This window comes from Telmatherina bonti (assembly GCF_933228915.1).
Source record: "Telmatherina bonti genome assembly, chromosome: 20".
NCBI classification, from domain to species: Eukaryota; Metazoa; Chordata; class Actinopteri; order Atheriniformes; family Telmatherinidae; genus Telmatherina; species Telmatherina bonti.
The window spans coordinates 29183887-29205573 of record NC_136618.1 but is presented as its reverse complement, the minus strand read 5'-3'; the positions used below and the strand labels follow the sequence as shown (position 1 = coordinate 29205573).

The following is a 21687-nucleotide window of genomic DNA, read 5'->3' as shown; positions in this document are numbered from 1 at the left end:
TTCAGCATTACAGAAGGCCTTGCTTGTGTGCTTCAGCGTTTTCAGTGGTTCTGTGTAAATAAACACATTTTGTAAAGTTATTCCATGTTTACGGAAGATTTTATGAAAATGAAATTTGCCAAAATCTTGTTAGTTGTGGCATTTTAGGGAGCTTTAGGATACAGACCTGCTGTAGCTAATTTCATTGAACAGCAGCAATCGGACGACGCTGAACACCCTGCGCTGGGCTTCCTGCGTCGTCTCACATTCGGCGAACGAGAGTGAGAGTCTGTAAATTTGCTCACAGAGCGTTAAAGCTGGGGTAGGTAATGTTGGGGAGCTAGTAAGATGTGAAAGCGGTGCCCTTTCTTGGCTCCTCCCCTCTGGTTTTGCTCCTTGCGTGATCCAAGGCTGTTTTATTCGCAGCTTTTTCCACCAACAATTTTCTCTTTCTCGGCTGTTTAACAGGAGGAGGCAAATAAACCGAGCCGGGTCGGGAAATCCTTCCTGCATTTTCTCAGCCATGTTTGCCTTCTGAGTTTCTTCTTCACTACTTTGTATTTTCATCCTAACATGCTGTTTATATGCAGGGTGTGGCTATCAGGTATGCGCTGCTGGAGGGGGAGGAGGGGAGCCGGGAGAAGAAGCTTATGAAATATAAGAGCAACTTCAATTTTGGCCCAATTGTTTTGATTTGTCAGAGTTTTTACAGATTTACAGTAAACTGAGGGGTCTAACTATATTTCTTTTTGTTCATGATTACAAAATGTACAGACTACTGTCAGGATGAGGAACCACTTCACCCAGAGTAAAAATAAATGTCTGATCAAGATTACCTACCCCAGCTTTAAGCAAACCCAACAAAACCCTTCTTTTTGTTTGTTTTTATAACATTTATGGTGTAAAATCCACAGTTCTTCCCAACACCTTTCTCACATTATTGGATGACGTGTTTCCTGGGAAGGCTCTGCTCGCTATATTTTTCTTTTTACAGAGCAACAAGCAGCTTTCGTTGTTGCTGAAAGGTAGCCAGGGCATGCATGAGGTCAAGCTGATTTTACAGTGCCCCCTGCTGGATTACTAAACTATTTGTAATGCTCTAAAGAATTAGTAATATTTGTGTTTCTGACAAATCATGTCTTCTTTACTTTTCTGACACTGTTTGGTGTTTGATTGAAGCTTTTCAGTCATTTCATCTCGTTGCTTCTTCTATTGCGGTGCTTTAGTTACACCCTTTTGGGGGGATGAAGCTGTAGATAAAATTTTCTTTTACTGACACATCATACATCATCATCTCAATTCTAAATCTTAATGCTCTGTCTTATTAATTAACCCTACATTTATAGCAGAGCTGAGGCAGAATTTTGCACTTACTGAAGTTATTAGAGTCGATAGGGTTGCATAAAAAAACAACCTTAAAATAAATAAATAGATTCTAAGGAAAAAGAAGCTTACATTTAAATTCAGCCTTTCTCTCCTCATCCTCTTCCTCTTCCAGGCAAGCTGACGGCCTACGACACAGATGGAGACGGAGACTTTGATGTGGAAGATGCTAAAGTGCTGCTCGGCAAGTTTGTTTAGATTTTTTTCCCTCCTGTTTATTTAGCCTGTTTTCACTGAAAATCCAGACTGATGTGGTTTACAGAGTAAACACAGATCCTCATTGTCAACCAATCACACGCCGCGCTTCCAGCCTGGCAGTGAGACAGCTCAGTTCGGCTTTTAACTCATTTCTGGTGCAGATAAAAACTTGTTTTCAGATATTTCAGGTAAATATACATTAACATACTTTTTCTTGCAAGTGTGTGAACATTAGTTTTACTTCGATGCTTCGGGACGTCAACATCCTGCTCATTTCCCAAAATATTCTCCACAGACCATCTGACCCTGTCTAACATGTAAATTGGCACTTTGTTTCTAACATCCTGAGCATGTTAGACATATTGATATAAGAAAGTTAGATTTAGTTCATTCTTTCTGGAAATCAGTGTCTTTAATACAAGCTGTTGACGTGAACTCTTTGCAACTGCTTTAAGAAGGACGCTGCATGCAGGATTTATGAAGGATCTATAAATGGCAGATGTTGCTTACATTTACAGGAGGTTACATCTTCACTCACTGAAGACTGGAGCATGTGTGATCAACGTGGTGTTGGTTGCTAGAAATGCGTTACATTTGTGTGGTTTTAGGTTGTTTGAGTTGTAAACCTAACCGAGGTTACTTCAGGGTTAGAAGTCAGGGATTTTCTTCAAGGAAGTTTAAAAAATGGGTTTGCAGATTGGTTTGATCACAAGGCAATCATGCCAGAGTTTGCAGTGATCACTTTGGTTGGGTTGGGTCCTTCTCTGTTAGCTTCTGCCGTGTTGTAGCTAAATTATAGCTCAGAGTAGCTACTTTTTAAAAATATTTATTCAGTTCAATTCAATTCAGCTTTATTAGTATAGCACCACTTCACAACAATGTTGTCTAAGGACACTTTACAAACACATCATTTCAAGCCAATTCATACATATCCTATAATAGAAACCAACTGATTGCATCGAGTCATGACTTTGATCCAATCCCCCATCCTGAGCTGCACACGGCGAAAGTGGGAAGGAAAAAACTCCCCTTTAACAGGAAGAAAACCTCCGGCAGAACCCGGCTCAGGGAGGGCAGCCATCTGCCTCGACTGGTTGGGGTGGAGACGACAGGAAAGACAGATCAACATGTACAACTGCACTTATTCAGGAAGACCTGCAGAAAAAAGGAGAAATAAGTTAGATTGGCAATATTGTCATATATTTATACATTAATATATTAGAGAAATAGAGCGAGGTACTTCTCAGTGCATCAGGTAACATCCATTGCTACATAAGTAATGGATGGCTAAACTACCCATAACTATAAGAGCAATGAGCACAACCTGGATAGTTGGGTCTCGTACATGCAGGCTCTATGTTTTTACAATCTTGCACACAAGTTTAGCTAATTTTAACTTGTGTTTTCGCTTTATCTTTATGATAAAGCTGACATAGACTGGGCTCCTATGAAGAAGTGTTGCAACACACTTGACTCAAATCAAAGGCTAATTAGTGGACTAGTGGAGAGTTTCATACTAAGCTCTGCACCAGTCTGCTAGTTAAGTCTAATGTGTAGAACATTATACCCAGTGTTGGGTTGTTACTCAAAAACAGTAACTTTACTAGTTACTCATTACTTTACTAGATTGTAACAAGATTGCTTTACTAGTTACTGCATTTGAAAAGTAACATCACTACTTCTTACTTTCTTTTCCCGTTTCCTAATTGGCTGTATAGATACATGGGGTCTGCAGCATGTTGCGCGAGAAATATATGTCTCGCTGTAAAAACCACAAACAGGATGAAAGAAGCTGTGATGAGATCATGCTGTGATGATACATGCTGGCAGAAGCTATGAAGATTTTCATATGGCTGAAGTTCCCTGCAGCTCATCTACTGTGTTCTTCCTCTTGTAAATTAATTTCTGTAAATGCTTTCCTGGAAGAAATTCCCCCTCTTCTGATCTAACATCCAGCTTAGCTTATAGGTTTTTACTGAACGCACTAATGGAAATTCTGTTTGTTATGAAACATAATCTTGTACGCCATCAGCGTTTTCAGATCTCTGATAGCAGAATGACTTCACACAGCAGCTGATCGATCAGACTGATCAGCTGATATAACAGACAGAGGAGTTTCCTGCCACTGATCTGCAAAGTCAAACAAAAAAATGTAGGTGCAGTAAAAAACTACAATGAGTTATAAACCAACCTGTTTTAGTCTATAAAGTCTAGAAGTGGACAGGCATGAAGAGTTGTCGCTCTAATCAGTCTCTATAGCAACGTGTCCGGGCCCGGACACGGACACACACGTACACACACACACACACACACACACACACACACAGGCAGCACATGCACGCAGTAATGTGTAATGCATTAATCCACAAAAACGTAGTATTGTTACTGTAAGGCCTGACCCCCCAACACTGGAAACGATACAGGATTTGTCTGTTACCACATTCAACCGTTACACAGAAAGCTGACGAGCACACCAATCTTTCATCTGCTTTTCTGCGTAGACGCTCATCTGAATTACCAGGCGCTTTTCTGTCATCACATAATTCCACTTTTTAGGACATTTATGTGAACTCTAACTCAGACAACATCTCACAGATTCCCAACACAGCCGTGTTTCACATACCGTGTGTTTACATGAGAGGTTTAATTCCTCTTTAATTCCGAATAAAAGTTAATTCTGCTTTGAACTGATGAAAAACCACCATTAATTCCTAATGCAAATTTCTCTCTGGAATTAAACTTAATTCCGATGTAAGTGTCTGGTTTATTCGCATTTAATTCCAAACTATTTATTTCCTCCGTCATGTAAACCTTTATTCCGCTCTAAGTTAATTCCGGTCGTTCTGAGCATGCTCGTTACCTTGTCCTGTCCCGATGACACACGTTGTTTTACCTCCCGTGTTCGGTGGTCTATCTTTCTCCTCCTTCTCAGTTTCTGCAAAAAGTGAAGTAGTATGCTGGTGTTGAGCTGCTACTTCACATTTATAATAAAAATAGCGCTGAAACTGGTACTTATTACGTAGTTTTTACAAGTTACAACTAAAAAGACGAGAAGCAGGGAGCCAACTTTGTTTATTTCCGGTATACGTCATACGTCACGTCATCCTCTGTCCAATCAGAACCCTTCCCAACCCGCCGCTCTAAAGAGGAATTACGTGAGGACATGTTTTATGTAAACCTTCATTCAGAAATATTATTTTCATGAAAACACGTTGGAGAATACATTGATTCCAAATGATTTAATTCCAAATGATTAATTCTGAATTAAAAAAAACACCATGTAACCGTACCCATAGTGCCCAATCTAGTGCTCATGCCATTTTCTAGGGGTGTCCAAATGCCCAGACAGAAAAAAAATAATGCACTCAAAATTACCCACGGGTCAATATAGACCACAATGCATTACACATTTGACACAAACGTGAAAGCAGGTTAAGAAAAAACAATACATAATTAATTTTATATCCTTATTTGATGAATAAATATGCAACAAAGAATAAAATACAATATAAGAAAATAAGTTTTTTTCACACAAGTTTGGATTGGATTTGGAACGACGCATGGTGGTTGCTGTGGTGACGGCCGGTAGTCACGTGATCTGCGACGAGGAGAAAATGGCCAGCTTCTCGTCCGAATTGTCAACAAACTGAGTGCACTATGTAGTGTGCCACATAATGTACCATTGTGTAGTAAATGAGGGGTTAGGGAGTAGTGTGGACATTAGGACACAGCCACTGTGTTCTTTTAATAAAAACTAAACAGTATGGTGTTATTTATCTAATTCAAATGATGGCATGTCATAGCTGCTCTGTGAGTATTGCTGTGAGTTTCACCCCGGTGCTACATGAATATGCTTTTGAACACGCAGGTGATCGCACAGACAGGGTGCACCAACCAGCTGAACATCAGACAGAAACTTTTTTAAATTCTCCAGAGAGGTGAAGCTGAAAACACTCGCTCTCCAGTCAGGAGCAGTCATAGAGTTACTTCTGCTCCAGTTCTGTCACAGGAATATGTACACCTGAACAAGCTTAGTCTGCCATCATTGTGATCATTTCTGAGCTGTGTTACAGTTTAATCCAACATATTAATTCAAATAGATCCAATATCATGTAATGGTTTTATGAACATCAATACGTTGTCAGAACTTATCTAATAGTTTATAATTTCCTCCTATAAAGCCTTTAATCTCTCAATTACCTTCCCCTTAATAACAAACAATATCTGATGAGGAGAGTGTTTTGTAGTAGTAGTGAAGTTGTTCATCAGCCGCCTCTGTTTCCCCAATTCCAGTGAAGTTGTGATGTTGTGTAAAACATAAATAAAAACAGAATACGACTTGCAAATCCTACAAAAACAAGATTTCTCGCGTTCAAACTGATAAACTTTGTTTGCAAATATTCACTAATTTTGAATTTGATGCCTGTAAGACGTTTCTAATAAGCTGGATGGGTGTGTGTTTACCGCTGTTACATCATCTTTCTGTTCACTGGTTGTTGAAGATTTGTTGGTGGAACTTTCTCTCGTACACAGTTCGGGGTCTCCGTCGTCACATTTTGAGCTTAAATAAGCAGGGACGTCAATGAAAAGGTTAATCCCATTTGAGCGCAGGCCCACAGAAGCCGGCAGCATTCCTGGGTTGTGTTATAAGGCTTTTACTTTGCATGGCAGAGTTTTAACTTAAACTTGTAGGCGCAGCCTCAAGGAACCGATGAAGCAGAGTACAAAGTCTTGTTTTAAAGACGCATTTTTGACTCTTATAACCGATGATGGTTTTCTGAAGTATTCCTGAGCCCACGTGGTGATATCAATGACTGTATATAAAAAGATGTGCAAAGCCTCCGTGACGTCACCAATAGGTTTCTGAAGAGATGAATTGAAGCTCTGTGGGCGGTTCCTACCGTTGCCATCTTGGCAGGGGCATGCGTGTCGTCTCGCCTGAAAAATACAAATATGGGCAAAGAGGTGGAGCTGAGAGGGGGGCTGTGAGTGTCATGGTGGATGATTGACATCGAGCGAACTCCGAGCTGCCTGTAGCTAAGAGCTAACTGTGCTAACCCAGAGATAACAGGAGCTAACCACCTACCAGAGATAAGCAGGCTAAAGCTAAGTCACGTTGTTACACGGCTAAAAACCGCAGTTGTTTTAGGTTCTTTTTACTTGAAGCAGGAGATCAGGTACCTTTCAATCAAAAGGACACGCCCCTAAAAATGCCAGATTTTTAGATTAAATTACTTTTAAACGGGCGAGTTAGAAAAAATTTCACTCCCCCCACAGTTGTCATGAAGGTAAACCTGACCTATTAAACCTAAAATTTATTTTTGAACCGGGCTGTAAACATGTTTATTTCTGCTGTGAAGTTGGTCTTTTTAACATTGGAGTCTATGGGGATTTGCTCTGTTTTGCAGCCCCTAGTGGATGAAGGGGGAACAGCAGTTTTATGCACTTCTGCATAGGCTTCACTTTTAACCGCTGGAGGTTGCTGCTTGGGTGATATTCTTGACAAAGTCGGTACTTAATGCAGTGGTGCATGAGGGATAGAAGATCACAGGGACTCCGTGCTGGTTTTTGTCTTTACCGCTTACATGCAAGATTACTTTTGATTCTCTGAAATTTCGATATTATGGATGAAACTCCTAAATTCCTGCAATTGTACGTTGAGAAAAGTTCTTAAACTGTTGCACTCTTTGCTCACACAGTGGTTCAGAAAGCGGTGAACCTCGTCTCTTCTTTCCTTGTGAACTGAGCCTTTCACTGAGGCTCCTTTTATACCCAGTCATGACACTCGCCTCCATTCCAGCTTTTTGTTAACGTTACATCAAATTCAAAACGAGTTTGCCAAAACAAAAAAAACAAACTAATAAATAAAAAAAGTAAAGTTTACCAGTTTAAACAATAAATGCATTTGGTTGAATGTAGGATTTGCAAACCACTGCGTTCTGTTTGTTTTCCACAACGTCCCAGCTTCAGTGGAACTGGCATTGGATGAGTCAGAAATTAGCCGACGAGACTGAGACAGAGAGAAAATGTTGATAAAATGTCTGTGGCTCAGCTGTAACTTACTATCTTTCTCTTTTCGTGTATCATCATCCTTCTTTTTTATCCTGGTTTTGTTGTCAGTCTCCTCCACTCCTTCTGCCATCCTTTGTTCCTTCCATACCTCCATCCATCCTCGCATTCCTCTCCCTTCTCCTCCTTCCAAATTTTGGTATAATTTGCCATCTTCCTCCCCTTTATGTTTCACCTCCTCTCCACCTCCTCCCTTCCTTTTTCTCTCTTCCTCCCTCTTTCGTCAGGCCTGACCAAAGATGGCGGTGGTAGTGCAAGTGCCGAGTCCCTCGAGGAGGTTCTTAATATTTTAGCTGAGGAGGGCTCTGATTGGATCTATGGCTTCTTCACTTTCCTTCATGACGTAGTGTCCTCGCCAGTAGAGCGGGGTGAGGAGAAGGAGGAGGAGGAGGAGGAGGAGAAGGAGGCAGCAGCTGAGACAACCTCTGCAGAGGACATGGAGGTGAAAGGGGTCATACTGGACCTCCAGAACCAGTAGGAGGACAGGAAGCAGAGCTACAGCCTGTAAGAAGGCTGCCTGGTCCGACCAGTGAGGACCAGACTGGGATGCGATCTAGCCCGGTCCAGCTGGAGTAGGATTGCAGTGTGAGAGTCTCATCTCTGGTTTCTACTGCAGGGGCCAAATCATGAAATATCACAAAAACTGTATTTACATTTATGTTTGCACAATTTTTAAGATATTTTTCCCCACGCCTGTCTGTCCTGCAGTGAACTGAGGGTCTAATCTACACATGGGTTTATCTAAATACTGTATTTATCAGGCTCAACATTTTCAGAAGCCCTTCCTGATTAATTAGAAAACAGGGGAGTAAAATCAGAAATTATGTTGTTTAGTGTTGTCATGACAACTTGAACATAAAATTTGGGGATCTACTTCAACAAATTTATCTTCTATATAAAAAAGCATTAGTTTTTCATTCTGCAGCACCTCTGTCTGCCTTTTGCCTAAAACGATCTGGTTTGAGCGCTAAACCCAAGAAATGACGGACAGGAAAATCCATTTGTTTTAATCAAGTCTTTATTTTGATCTTTACCAAAATGTAAAAAGAATATCTTCCTGTGTGATGTGTCAAAATGATTGTAATCTAAAATGTCTCCACCAGCAAGCAGAAAACAAGTGTCAGAGTGTAAACAAGAAGGTAAATCTTTTCTATCAAATGGAGACGCTATACATGAGAACTTATCAGACATGGTTCATTTAGCATGAAAGGTCTGTTTAGACTGGTAAAGGAAGAAATAAGCTCTTCCTTTCTCAATAAGATGTAAAATACAACGAAAACTTAAACCAGTGACATTTATTTTACCTTCACAAGTCCAAAAAATTATTTTAATTGACTTCAGTAAGGAAATCAATAGCTGTACAATTAAATATCAACAGTATTAAAAAATGAAGAGATGTAAAAGAGACCAAAGAGTTTTAAAAGTTTAAAGATTTCCTGAAAATTAAGTCAACTGTACTGAAACAAAATCTTGCAGTAATTAGTGTAAGTATGAGACCGAATCAAGCTGATGTGTTTGAGGGTGAAATTCTGAAATAAAAGGATGAAAATACTGGACAACAAACCTGGTGTTTCAGATGGACACCTAATGCACAACAACGCTGACGGCAACCACACCGAGACCACCTGTAGTTGTCTATAAAGCACGTGCATCTGTTATTGATTTAATCTCTAGCTGGCATCATCGCTGACGTCTTCGTGTGCTGACAGCATGGTAGACGCCCAGACTGGGGTGAAGGTCTCCAGTGGACTCGTAATTACTTCCCTGACCTCCATCATTAGCTGAACCCTGCTGGTTCAGGTGTCCAGTGTGGCAGAGCATATTTAAAAGAGCCGCACAAAGAGTTAAAGGAACACTACAGAAAACTTTTGCCATTTTCCCGTCACACTCCCACGATCAACAGCTAATTCCTCTTCCATCTTGCATCCTACCTGCCTGTTAGCTCGTTCCAGCCGGTAAAAGACGATCTTAAGATGATGTTTTGTCCCTTTCTCTCCTTTATGGTGTGTTCAGACCAAACGCGTTTTGAGCGTCAAACACTCAAAACGCTTAAAACGCTGAATGGTCGACGCTGGTCACTAAACTGCCACCTTTGTGTCCGGCGCCCAAAACGCTCCCAACACTCCTGCCGCGTCTGCCGCTTGTGTGTCTGGAGCGAGCGGCAAACGTGGCGGAAAAGAGAGGAGGGAGGCGGCGCTTTCCTTCTGGTCAGTTTGAATGATGGCGGATTCAGTAGAGATATGGCATGGTTTCATTTAATAAATAAAGCTGGAGGACGTTGTCATAGGGCAGTTAGTCAGTGTTTAATGCAACAAGAGCCGCACTCAGCAGAGAGCCGCCACCGCCCCCAAACAAAGCGTTGCTAGGCAACGTATCCTGCTACGTTGCCAAATCAGTAACATTCAGCTTTTTAGCAAGGAATGGTTATCCTAAATATTGCACGGAGTAATCGCATCTCAGCCCCGAGTCTGGGTTCACCACAGGGATCCTCCAGGAGCTGCAAGCTGATCGCTCTGATTGGTTGACGCCCCGCGTCGAGCGGCCAAAGTTCAGCTTTATCCATCTCTGGCTTTTGACGCGCTTTCCGCAAGCTTAAAAAACTCCTTAAATTTTCAGCGTGTTGCTTTGAACGCCAACACCCAAAACGTGATGCGAGAAAGCTCGATGCCCCCTTGCCACACCTCCACATAGACTTTACATGGAAACCTGCCGCTCTTGACGCTCAAAATGCGTTTGGTCTTAACACACCGTTAGGGTGCATTCACATCAGGATAGTGTGCTAGACTCGGTCCAATTGGGGATTGTGCTCAGTTGTAGGGGGTGTGTATCCATGCGGACCGAGATTGTGTTCACACTTCACTGTGGTGAAACCAGCCAAACCATTAGAATAATATATCCCCATTCCCACCAAATGTGGTGGTAATTAGCAGAAGAGAGAACAAAACCTGCGTGAAGAAGAAAACTCTGTTGAATATGTAGACGAAACTATTGCTGTTTTGGGTTTTTTATTGTGTCTTATGCAAGTATCCTGCAGAATACACTGCAACAATGGACGCATTATGAACACCAGACGAAGCAGGGGACTCTTAACGCCATCGCTATGTATTTACCCACAATGCAATGCCATGTAAATGCAGGAAGTGACGTTCCTTTATAGTCTGCTTCATGTATTTCGTCTTCTTGAAACGGACCGAGACCTACGTTTGTAGACACGCTAAGTCTTTAAGCTTCTTTGATCCGAGTCTGAATTTGTTTGGCGCGTTCACATTTCCTCAAACAAAGTGGACTTTCCGAGCAAATGAACTCTGATCTGAATCAAAAAGGCTGATCTGAGTGTGCCCTAAATCTTCTTGCGTTTCTTTGCTGAATCTGTTCAAAACAACCAGTTCCTTATTTCATCACAAAGCGAGATTCTCATGTTGCGTCCCGGATGTAAAAGTTTTATATTGTGGTTTCTCAGCTTCTGGATGCTGCTGGGTAGCAGCAGCTGTAGAAATGCACATGATAGATGTCACTATGTCATCGAACAAGTCCAAGACGCAGAGTCAAAAATGCATCTTTAAAACAAGAAAGTTAAATTTGACGACAATCACTTGAGCAGCAGATGCATTTTGGTCCAGACCAGCATGAGCAACTTCAAGCCCTTGTGGACCAGGAGGAAGATTTCAGCTGAGGATACAGAATGTCGACTGTTTCAGTTTCTGTTCATTTTGTGTTTACTTGTGATTGTGCAGTCGTGTAAAAATGTAATGACTGTAGCGTTTATAAACATATGCCTAATATGTGAATTCATTACTTATTATTTGTTGTAACAATAAAACTGTTTGTAAAAACTTAAATATATTTGTAAATATATGTTCACTAAGCGTAAACCTGAATGTTCCAAAATGATAGACCAAATCAAGTGTGATTTCTACCTTATACATTGATTAGAATACTAAAACACAGTGAAATAATAAAATCAGAACAGATTTTCAATGACACCGTATCTTTGTGTGTGTGCTTTGTAATTCTAATATGATTAAAACATTAAACTTTAACTTTTCTGCTGGTAAACTACACATTTTTTATGGAAATTTTAGCTTGGTATATATTGGTATTCATATGTTGAGATTTGATTTTTTTTCCCCATTTTATTCAGCTTTGCACAAACCTTATAGTTTTTCTATCCCAAAAAAAAAAATGAAAGAGCTAATTTAGACACATTTTAAAACAGTTTTCTTGTGTTTTGTGGCAAATGTTGCATTTAATTTTATCATTAAAAGATGCAGATTTTTGTAAGCAGTGAATGAAGTTTTTATTCACATTCTTCCATGTCTGTCGGCTCAGATGAGAAGAAGTTAAAAGGCCATGCTCTCCGGAGGGACAGGCTGAGAAAAGGTACCATACCCCAAGTGTTAGTTTGCACCTCTAAATTTATTTACACTCAGCTCACTTGACAAGTTTCTGTGCTTCTGAACTTTGTAGAGGACAAGAAAGAGGTGAAGAAGAGAGGTAGAAGTAAAGGTACTGTCCATGTGTTTGTCATCCTGCATGTGTTGATGTGACACTGAGAGGCTGAAAGAAATGAGGAAGGCTTTTAAACTGTCAGGGTTGTGGTTTTATCACCATTTTGTACCTAAAAAGCATGCTTAACCATAGAAATCCATATCTTACTGTGTGTTTTTGGTTTTCTTTGCTCTGCAGCTTGTGCAGAACTATGGAATTTGTGCACTGTTGCACTTTTAACCATAAAATCTGTATAATTTTTCGTCTTCATTGCAAGAATTATTGAGTGATGTATCATGTGCACCCTTTGGGAAACATTAGAAACATTCTATGGAAACAGAGCTGCACATTCTGACCTAAATCTCACATAAATCTAAAGTGGAGGCGATTTGGGTAATGGTTTTATGAGAGGAGGCAATAATTAGAGGGTGCTTTGGCTGAAAAATACAAAAAATTGTTTTATTTGTTAAAGATATTTGGCGAGTGAAGCAATAATCAGGAAAAGATGGGCTTTTGCTCAGAGTGTGTTGTGCTTCACTCTGCCTGGTGTGTTGATCTCATTTGTCTTATTGACATGAAGATCTGAGTTTCCAATACTCTGTGTGTCGTCCTAGAAGAGAAGACATTAGAGGCCACTGGTGAAGACATTAAACTTCCAAAAGGTAGCTGCTTCTTATCAGTCTGTGTGGGTTGACTGAATATGACAAATAAACTAACTTCTGCAGGAGAAACTAGTCTTATATCATCATGTGAACAAATGTTTCTGCTCTCTGGATCAGGCGACACTTCATATGAAACAAACACAAAAGGTAGTTAAATCTGCTTGATGCATGTCCAAAGTGCCCATTTAGGTGTTTTTATGGTTAAAAGCACTGAAAAGCTTAATCCTGGTCTTGAAGATGTGATTTTAATTAACATACTAACCAGACCTTAGTGCTTTGACAAAGGACAAATGGACTTATTTTTTCAAAGGAATTGACCGATCAAAGAAAATTTATCATATGTAAGATATGTGGATTTTAAACTTCAGCAGTGATTACTTGACGCATCTGTTTTCTGTATGCTGTTATCAGTCTGACATTGTTCAAGCTGTCACACTGGTATCCAGAGGGATTCATGGTCCACTTGGACTGTAATGTGTCCAGGTCCCATAGCTGCCAAACGGGCCCAAATCATCTGCCCTCCATCATCGTGCTTAGTATTTGACCATATTTGTACTTGTATGCGGTGGTTGGTTTAGTCCAAACATGATGCTGGTCATTCTAATCAGACTTTACTTTGGTCCAATCTGTTTAAAGCTCATTGTTCCAGATGTCTTGTGGTTTATTCAGAAGTAACTACCAGCCTAAACTTTGCTGCTATGTTGTTTTCAGAGAGAAGTTTCTTTCTTCTGCAGCCTTTCCAAACAAACCTTGAACTTCAATATTCAACATGCTAACTGCAGCCTGACGAGTTTGAGGATTTTTTTCTCTGTGTGTTGGACAATCTTACCTTTGATTGTCCACTCTTAGAAAGACTAAAATCTCTCTTGGATGTTTTCCACTGGTGAATAATATTTATTTCAGTAGGATGATGGACTCCAAATAGCTTGAAAATTACCCTTAAAACCCTTTCCAGACTGGGCACCAACAGTTGATTGTATAAGACAGAGTTGTCCAGCTCCAGTCTCCTCCAAGGGTCACAATCCTGCTGGTTTTACATGTTTCCGTGCTCCAACACACCTGATTCCAATCAAATGGATGTCCTCAACAACTTGTTGTCAGACTCTACATTGAACCAGTTGAATTCAGTTGTGCTGCAGCAAGAAACATGCAAAACATGCAGGACAGTGCCCCTTGGAAACCAGCTTTGGACATTCATGGCTAAGAAAATGAAGAATAATGGTCCATTTACCCTCCCTCACATTAATAAATGGGGACATTCGTTTCAAATGTTGTCAGACGTCACCGCCTCATACTTCCATGCATCTTATATGTATTCATAGTTAAGTTGTTTTATCCACTAGTGGACAGTGTTGAGTTCATAGTTCACTACTTCATTTTTACATTTGCTGGTAGTTGAGGACCATAGACTGTGTATGAAAGATGGACGGAGCCTTCATGATGTCACCCATAAGTTTCTGAATAGCTGGATTGAAGCTTATTCCCAATGTTGCCATCTTGGCAGCATCATGCATGCTGTCTTTCCTGGGAAATACGAAAATGGTCATAAAGGTAGCGCTGAAGTATAAATCTGTCTCAACAGTGACTGATAATGCCATATGTTTTTGCATTTAAAAGTGGTTTGACAAGCTATACTCAGTTGCACCCAGTTTTTCACACACTGAATGGTTTCTTAATTGATTACACAGTGTGTTGATTTTTCTCTTCAGATCTTCTACTTTAAAACTTGATAAAAAACAGATTTTTTTTTTAATTTCGATTTTGTGCTGATTTGCTAAACAATATATAGTGAAACAAAACTAAACTATTCTCACTTTAAAACATCACTGCGTGGATTTTTGTAAGTTTGAGCTTTGAAGAGATCATACTAACTTCTAACTTGAAGCTTTTCCTCGGTTGCTGTGTGCTGGTTGATAATAATCTTTCATAGTTCCTCGACTAAAACATTTTACTTCAGTCCATCACAGCATCGGGGGTGCGAAGTTACGCTCTGCTTTAAAGACAGAGCTGAGGATGATCCATGAAAAGATGGAGGCGAAGAGGATTGCTCGCATTGCTCTGGCAGAGATCAGGACCTTCCTGGCTGAGGAAGAGGAGGAGAGGGAGGCAGCCTGGACAATGAAGATGAAGGCTTTGGAGGAGGCCAAAGAGGAACTTAAAGAGGAAAAAGAAAGGGAGGAAAAGAGAAAGGAGGCAGAGAGGGTGGAGAAAGAAAAGGCAGAAAGGGAAAGAATGGAGAAGGAAATGGCTGAAAGGGAGAAGGCAGAGAAGGAGAGAATGGCTCAGGAAAAGGCTGAAAAAGAGAGACAGGAAATGGCGAGACGAGCTAAAGAAAAAGCTGCCAGAGAAGAGCAAGAACGACTGGAGCAAGAGAGAGCCGAAAAACTAAGGATAGAGCAAGAACACCTTGCCAGGGCGGAAAAGGAAAAGGCAGAGAGGGAACAACAGGAGAAAGAATGGATAGAAAGGGAGCAAGCTGAAAAGGAAAGGATACAGAGGGAACACATCACAAAAGAAAGGTTAGAAAAGGAAAGATTGGAGAAGGAGAGACTTGAGAAAGAGAGGATTGCTAGAGAAAAAGCAGAGAAAGAAAAGCTGGAAAGGGAACGTATCGCCAAAGAACAGCAAGACAAAGAAAAGATCGCTACAGAAAAAGCAGAGAAAGAAAGGCTGGAAAGGGAACGTATTGCCAAAGAACAGCAAGACAAAGAAAAGATCGCTACAGAAAAAGCAGAGAAAGAAAGGCTGGAAAGGGAACGTATTGCCAAAGAACGACAAGAAAAAGAAAGGATCGCTAGAGAAAAAGCAGAGAAAGAAAGACTGGAAAGGGAACGTATTGCCAAAGAACGGCAAGAAAAAGAAAGGATCGCTAGAGAAAAAGCAGAGAAAGAAAGACTGGAAAGGGAACGTATTGCCAAAGAACGGCAAGAAAAAGAACGACTTGCTAGAGAGAAAGCAGAGAAAGAAAGGCTGGAAAGGGAACGTATTGCCAAAGAACAACAAGAAAAAGAAAGGATCGCTAGAGAAAAAGCAGAGAAAGAAAGGCTGGAAAAGGAGCGTATCGCCAAAGAACGGCAAGAAAAAGAACGGCTTGCTAGAGAGAAAGCAGAGAAAGAAAGGCTGGAAAGGGAGCGTATCGCCAGCGAAAGGCTTGAGAAAGAAAGAATTGCGAAAGAGAAAGCAGAAAAAGAAAGACTGGAGAGGGAGCGTATTGCTAAGGAAAGGGCGAGGATTGCAAGGGAGACCGCTGAAAAGGAAAGGCAAGAGAAAGAACGAATCGCCAAAGAAAGAGTGGAACGAGAGAGACTAGAGAGGGAGCGCATTGCCAAGGAAAGAGAAAGAATTGCCAAGGAGAAGGCAGAAAAAGAAAGGATGGAAAGAGCAGCAAAAGAAAAGGAAGACAGGGAACGAATAGCTAGAGTAAGAGCTAGAATCGCACAGGAGAAGGTACGATTAGAGAAAGAAAGAGCTGAAAGAGAACGTCTCGAAAAGGATAAAGCAGAGAAAGAAATGGCTGTGAGAAAAGAGAGAGAGAGGAATGCAAGGGAACAAATGATGAAGGAGAGGGAGAAGCAAAGACAAGAGAAGGAGAAGTTGGAGCATGACAAGGCTGAGAGGGAAAAGGTGAATAGAGAGAAGGAACTGGTGGAGAGGCAGCGGCTGGCCAGAGAGAAAGCGCTACGGGACAAGATGGAGGCAGAGAGGCTGGCAAAGGAGAGAGCAGAGAGGGAACGAAACATCACGAGGAACGACGTGAAAAGACGAGAGCTTCCACAGAGGAAACACAACTCCACCCAGCTGAAACCTCCTGTAGTGGAGGCCGAGGGTGGGAGCCCGAAAGGAGTCAGGAGAGAGAAGAGTGTTGCAGCCGAAAAGAAAAATGCAAAGTGAAGACATCATAGATGATGCTTGGAGTTGTGATTTCACAGATCAATAGAAGAGTCTGAAATGTGAAACACCAGGTTGAGAAGAACTAGCATTTTTGTGGATTCATATGGTCAGAAGAGCCATTTGTTGTAACTACAACCACGAAACAATGAAGGGACAGTAGGCTAACGCAGCTTAGCAGAATGTCAGAATTTCCGTAGTGCAAAAGTTCTCCACCAGGGGGCAGAAGACAACTACCAGAATATATACAACAAGGTTTTGAGTTTAGTTTTTACCGTAAAGTGATGCAACAGGTTTTAGAAACTGTACAACCAAAAGATATGAACAGTATCAAAGAGTTAAACCACAACGGTTGTTGATTTGAACACGATCAAAAAAAGACAAGCAGATTTATCAGCTCTGATCAAACAAAATTAAATGTATGACAGCCAGCACCCTCAGGAATCACTGTGTTTATAAGGAAATATGTTTTTTCATTTAACAGTTTCTTTGGTTTCTATGGTTTACAAAAATTTACCTCCATGAAGTCTTAGTTGAATATTCCCATATTAATGATTGAAATAAACAATTTGTGAATTAGGCTATTTAATAACTTGCAGCAAATAGACAAATTTTAGATTAAAAGAATTTTAATACAAGAATGTTCATGTATTTGGAGCAAATATAATAATAGTAATTAAAGCCGCGAGCGGCATCCATCGGGTCCGAGCCTCATGCCGAAACCCCTACCCGAATCCTCTTTCTCATAATGCAACATGTTAGGGACCCACAGAGCCAATTCATTTTCATGGAGATATACAATTCACATAAATAGAAACTAATGGGTGTACACGCCAAGATGGCGGACTTCCCGTTGCCATGGTAACAGGTGAATAATTGACTTTTTTGCCTGTCTTAGGATGTTAGACGTGTACCAAATTTTGTAGCCCTACGTCAAAGTAGACGATCGGGACCCTCGGAAACCACCCAAAAAGTGCCCCCCCCCCCCCCCCCCCCCCCCCAACAATGCATAGTGTAATGTGTTGAGGACCTACCAAATATGGATGCTTACAGTTTTGGTGCAGATCGGATGTATTTCTGTGAAAATACGAGTAATGTTTCATGGCGAGAAGGCTTTTTTACATGGGTTGCCACGGTAACACGCTTTCTACTGTCCGAAAGATTTGAATAACTTTTGGTTCCCATCTTGTCACGAAGCTCCCTGGCGAATGTGGAGCCAATCGCATGAATACCCTCAGATTAGTTTGTTCAAATACGATGCGCCCAAATTAAAAAAACGGGCAAAAAAAATGGTCGTAAACACCAAGATGGCGGACACCCTGCTGCCACGGCAACAGGTGTTCCATTGACTTTTTTTACTTGGCTTGACGTGTTAGACATGTGTGCCGAATTTCATCGTGCTACGTCAAACTAAACTTTTTTTTACCCCATTCTAGAAGCCTTTTTTGGTGTTTCTAGGGGGCGCTGTCGAGGTATTTTTGCATTGGCGTGTATGCGGACCCGAGAATATTGCCATTTTTTTACCGGGCTTGAGCTGTGTGCCAAGTTTCGCAACTTTTCACGTCGGTTAACGGGGTCAAAAGTTAGTGAGTTGTGTTGAGAAGAATAAACATTTCAACAATAGGCTCCTCCAATACTTCGTATGGCTCGGACCCTAATAATTTACATTTTACAGTTGTTTGCTTACTTTGACAGCTGTTTTTGTAATAGGAAACAAAACTTATACAAATCAAAATTGCAGTATAAAAGAAATCAGCAAATTTTGATTATCTAATTTAATTTATTTGTAGTTTTCCAGCTGCTAATAATTTTCTTCACATTTTGGCGTTTTATTTTACAGTTGTGATCAGTTCATGACTCATCTCACTTCACTTTCTCCTTTAAAAACGCAACAAATCAGGAGACGCTGCTTGCAGACACTAATTTAAAGCAGATCTCTGTGACTGAGAAAAAATTATCTTAAAAATAAGAACCCTCTCCAGCCCTCTCCGCTGTGCTTCAGCTCTCCCTCCCAAGACGTGAAACCCACACCAATCAGAAACTCTTGCTCCTTTTAACGTCTTCAAATAAAAAAACATTTCTATATTTAGCTTGTTGTGCTGAATGTTTTTACTTTTAGAAATGTGTTGAATAAAGCTTGAAAATGTGCAAAAGAGATTTGAATTCAGTTTTCCAGACTGTTAAAATAGAAAAGAGAGAAAAAGTGATCTTGATTTAAACATTTCAAACCATTTGGTTTCTCTCTTTTTAGTTTGTTTGCTGGTTTTGGTAAAGAAAACGTGAATAGGGAAAGTTGTATTATGTTCCATCCTTTACTAAAGTAAAGCCTGTGTTTCTTTTTGTATAATTTTCTGTTGAATATATAGATGTGGTCACCTGGAGTATGATACTGGATAGACATATCTTAGAGATGATGTGTGTTTGTGTTTTAGGATGATATCTTCATGTTTTTGGAAATGAATATTTCTTCTTTAAGTTTTTGACTTTTATTTGACAAAATGAATTAAATTAGCTTGTAGCTTGCCCACAGCTGCAGTGTGTATTAAATCTTGCAAAGTGTGTTTTTTTTTTTAGCTGTTTCCACCAGGGATCTTAATGTCATTGGGGCTTTACTGGATTTAATCTTTAAAAAATAAACAATTATTTTCAACTTCTTGTTAGTTTTTTTTCTTGATCATGTAAAGAAAAAATATTAAGGTGGGAAATATTCTGTTGTGTTGAACATTTTTTTAGTAATATAGATTGTATCCTCTTCCTCTGTTCATTGCTGTCTGCCTCCACCATAGCTTCCTCTTTAGCTTTTATCAGCACACAAAAATTGTCCTGAGCTGCTCAGGGCCATTTATTTTATCTCAAAGTTTTCTGAAGTAAAAACCGTTTTCTATGAGGCACTTAACGGTGAACCATATAAGATATGCATGATGCATATTCTGATTATCTTTTTCCATTGTTTTTATGCAATTCACATCTGTTATGGTGAAACAGAATCCTTTAATGGATATTTTTAGTGTGTTTTTACAAAATTCTAAATATGGGTCCAATAATTCTCAGATTAAATTATTTTCTCTCAGATTTCCAGAAGTAACTGGATCTTCTGAAAGATGCATAAATGGAGCATCTTACTGCCCTAATCTGACAGATAACCATGTTTATGTCAAGAAACAAGATGCATGTCGCAGCTTGTTCGTATAAAACAGTTTTCTTCAAGTCAAACTGCTTTCTTTTCATGACTCAAGCTATCAGTTTTATCACTGACTAAAACACTTCAGCCATCAGAGAAACTTATTAGTTTTCCAAATGTTTCAGTGATAAAAATATGTCGTTTGAAGTCAGTCATAGAGTCAAAATATCTGCCCTTAAAACTCCACTTCAGCCAGACAGTCGGTGGAGTTGAAAAGTAAAAGGTTTTTTTCAACACTACTTGTTGCTTCTGTACATAAAGACTCTGAGATGGTTAATTGCTAAATTAATTCAACTAGCATTTTAAGCATTTGGTGGGTAAATCATAGACGTTTGCTGACCCACTGTACAGAAGCTGTGTTTCCATGTCTATAATATCCTTAACAAGATATGAAGCGGTTTATAAAAAAACAAACAACACATGATTTTTCGATAACTGAAGTTTAGACAAAGAGAAACGAAGCAACAGGCATCATGTTAACCCTTCATAGATTGAGTTTGATGGAAATAAACTGTGCAGGCTGATCTCATAAATCATTTGCAATAGTTTGTAGGCAGAACTGTAAGATGTTTGCTCTGTAAATGCGGATCAGCAGAGGAAGAGTTAAGTTCCCAAGTAGCAAGGGCTTTGGGGGTTTTTTTTTAGCCATGAGAACAAAGAATGTCAATGTGTTCTGGCGGACATGGTTGGGGACACCTTGCTGCTTGTTCTCGACCATAGACTGTATATAAAATTATGGGCGGAGCCTCCGTGACGTCAGCCGTAGTTTTCTGAAGAGCTGAATTGAAACTCAGTGGCCGATTCCTACCATCGCAGTCTTGGCAGAGGCATGCGTGTCGTCTGGCGTGGAAAATACAAATAAGGGCAGAGCTGAGAGGGAGGCTGTAAGCATCTTGGTGGATGATTGACATCGAGCGAACTCCTGTAGCTAAAAGCTAACCGACCTAACCCGGAGATAACAGGAGCTAACCAGCTAATGAAGGTAAGCGGGCTAAAGCTAAGTCACGTTGTTAACCGGCTTAAAACCGCGGTTGTTCTACGTTCGTCTGCCTTCAAGCGGGAGATCGGGTACCTGTCAATCAAAATGACACGCCCCTAAATATGCCAGATTTTGAGATTAAATTACTTTTAAACGGGCGAGTTAGAAAAAAATTTACACCCCCTACAGTTGTCATGAAGGTAAACCTGACCTATTAAACCTAAAATGGATTTTTGAACCAGGCTGTAAACATGTTTATTTCTGCTGTGAAGTTGGTCTTTTTAACATGGGAGTCTTTGGGGATTTGCTCTGTTTTGCAGCCCCTAGTGGATGAAGGGGGAACTGCAGTTTTATGCACTTCCGCATAGGCTTCACTTTTAACCACCGCAGGTTGCCGCTTGTTCTCAACGCATCAGCCGAGCAGAACTTTTTCTCCTGTCCCTCTGAGAAGTATCGTGTGATTGGTTGGACATTTGAGGTGGGCGTGGTTAACATGGGGAAAGCCTGAAGTGAAAAACATTTCCAGTGGACTCACAAACTGCAATAAAATGTAAATGAAAACTGTTTTTGATTTGTTTTTTCTAATCATGTTCAGGCCCAAACATTTAGCTGTGCTCAGGGTGTTGGTGGGCTCTAGCAGTGTATCATGTCAGTAAAAAGTCCTCAAAGATGGTCAAATAATAATGTTGGTGTTGAGTTTTGCATGCTTTTTTTTCCTTTCTTTTAAAGTCATTTAATTTTTTTGGCTCTAAACAGGGTTGAAAGAAGCAAAGAAGCTGAATGTAGAAGATTCACTTGAGAAAACCGGTACGCACACACACACACACACACACACACACACACACACACACACTCATTCT

At 40.3% G+C, this 21687-nt stretch overlaps 1 protein-coding gene across 10 annotated transcripts in view; it reads left to right on the top strand.

Moving 5' to 3' along the window:
* unm_hu7910 (un-named hu7910) overlaps window positions 1-21687 on the top strand; it is a 71632-nt gene that overhangs the window by 18305 nt on the left and 31640 nt on the right. For 4 of the 10 annotated variants that reach the window (XM_079259766.1, XM_079259763.1, XM_079259764.1 and 1 more), the window contains 6 exons: window positions 1478-1546; window positions 11959-12009; window positions 12097-12135; window positions 12732-12779; window positions 12897-12926; window positions 14737-19311. In XM_079259766.1, coding sequence (XP_079115892.1) covers window positions 1478-1546; window positions 11959-12009; window positions 12097-12135; window positions 12732-12779; window positions 12897-12926; window positions 14737-16670 — 2171 coding nt within the window. In that variant the 3' untranslated portion in view covers window positions 16671-19311. Of the gene's footprint in view, window positions 1-1477; window positions 1547-11958; window positions 12010-12096; window positions 12136-12731; window positions 12780-12896; window positions 12927-14736; window positions 19312-21583; window positions 21635-21687 lie in introns of those variants that run through there. The other 6 variants (XM_079259769.1, XM_079259768.1, XM_079259761.1 and 3 more) reach the window with 3 other exon arrangements.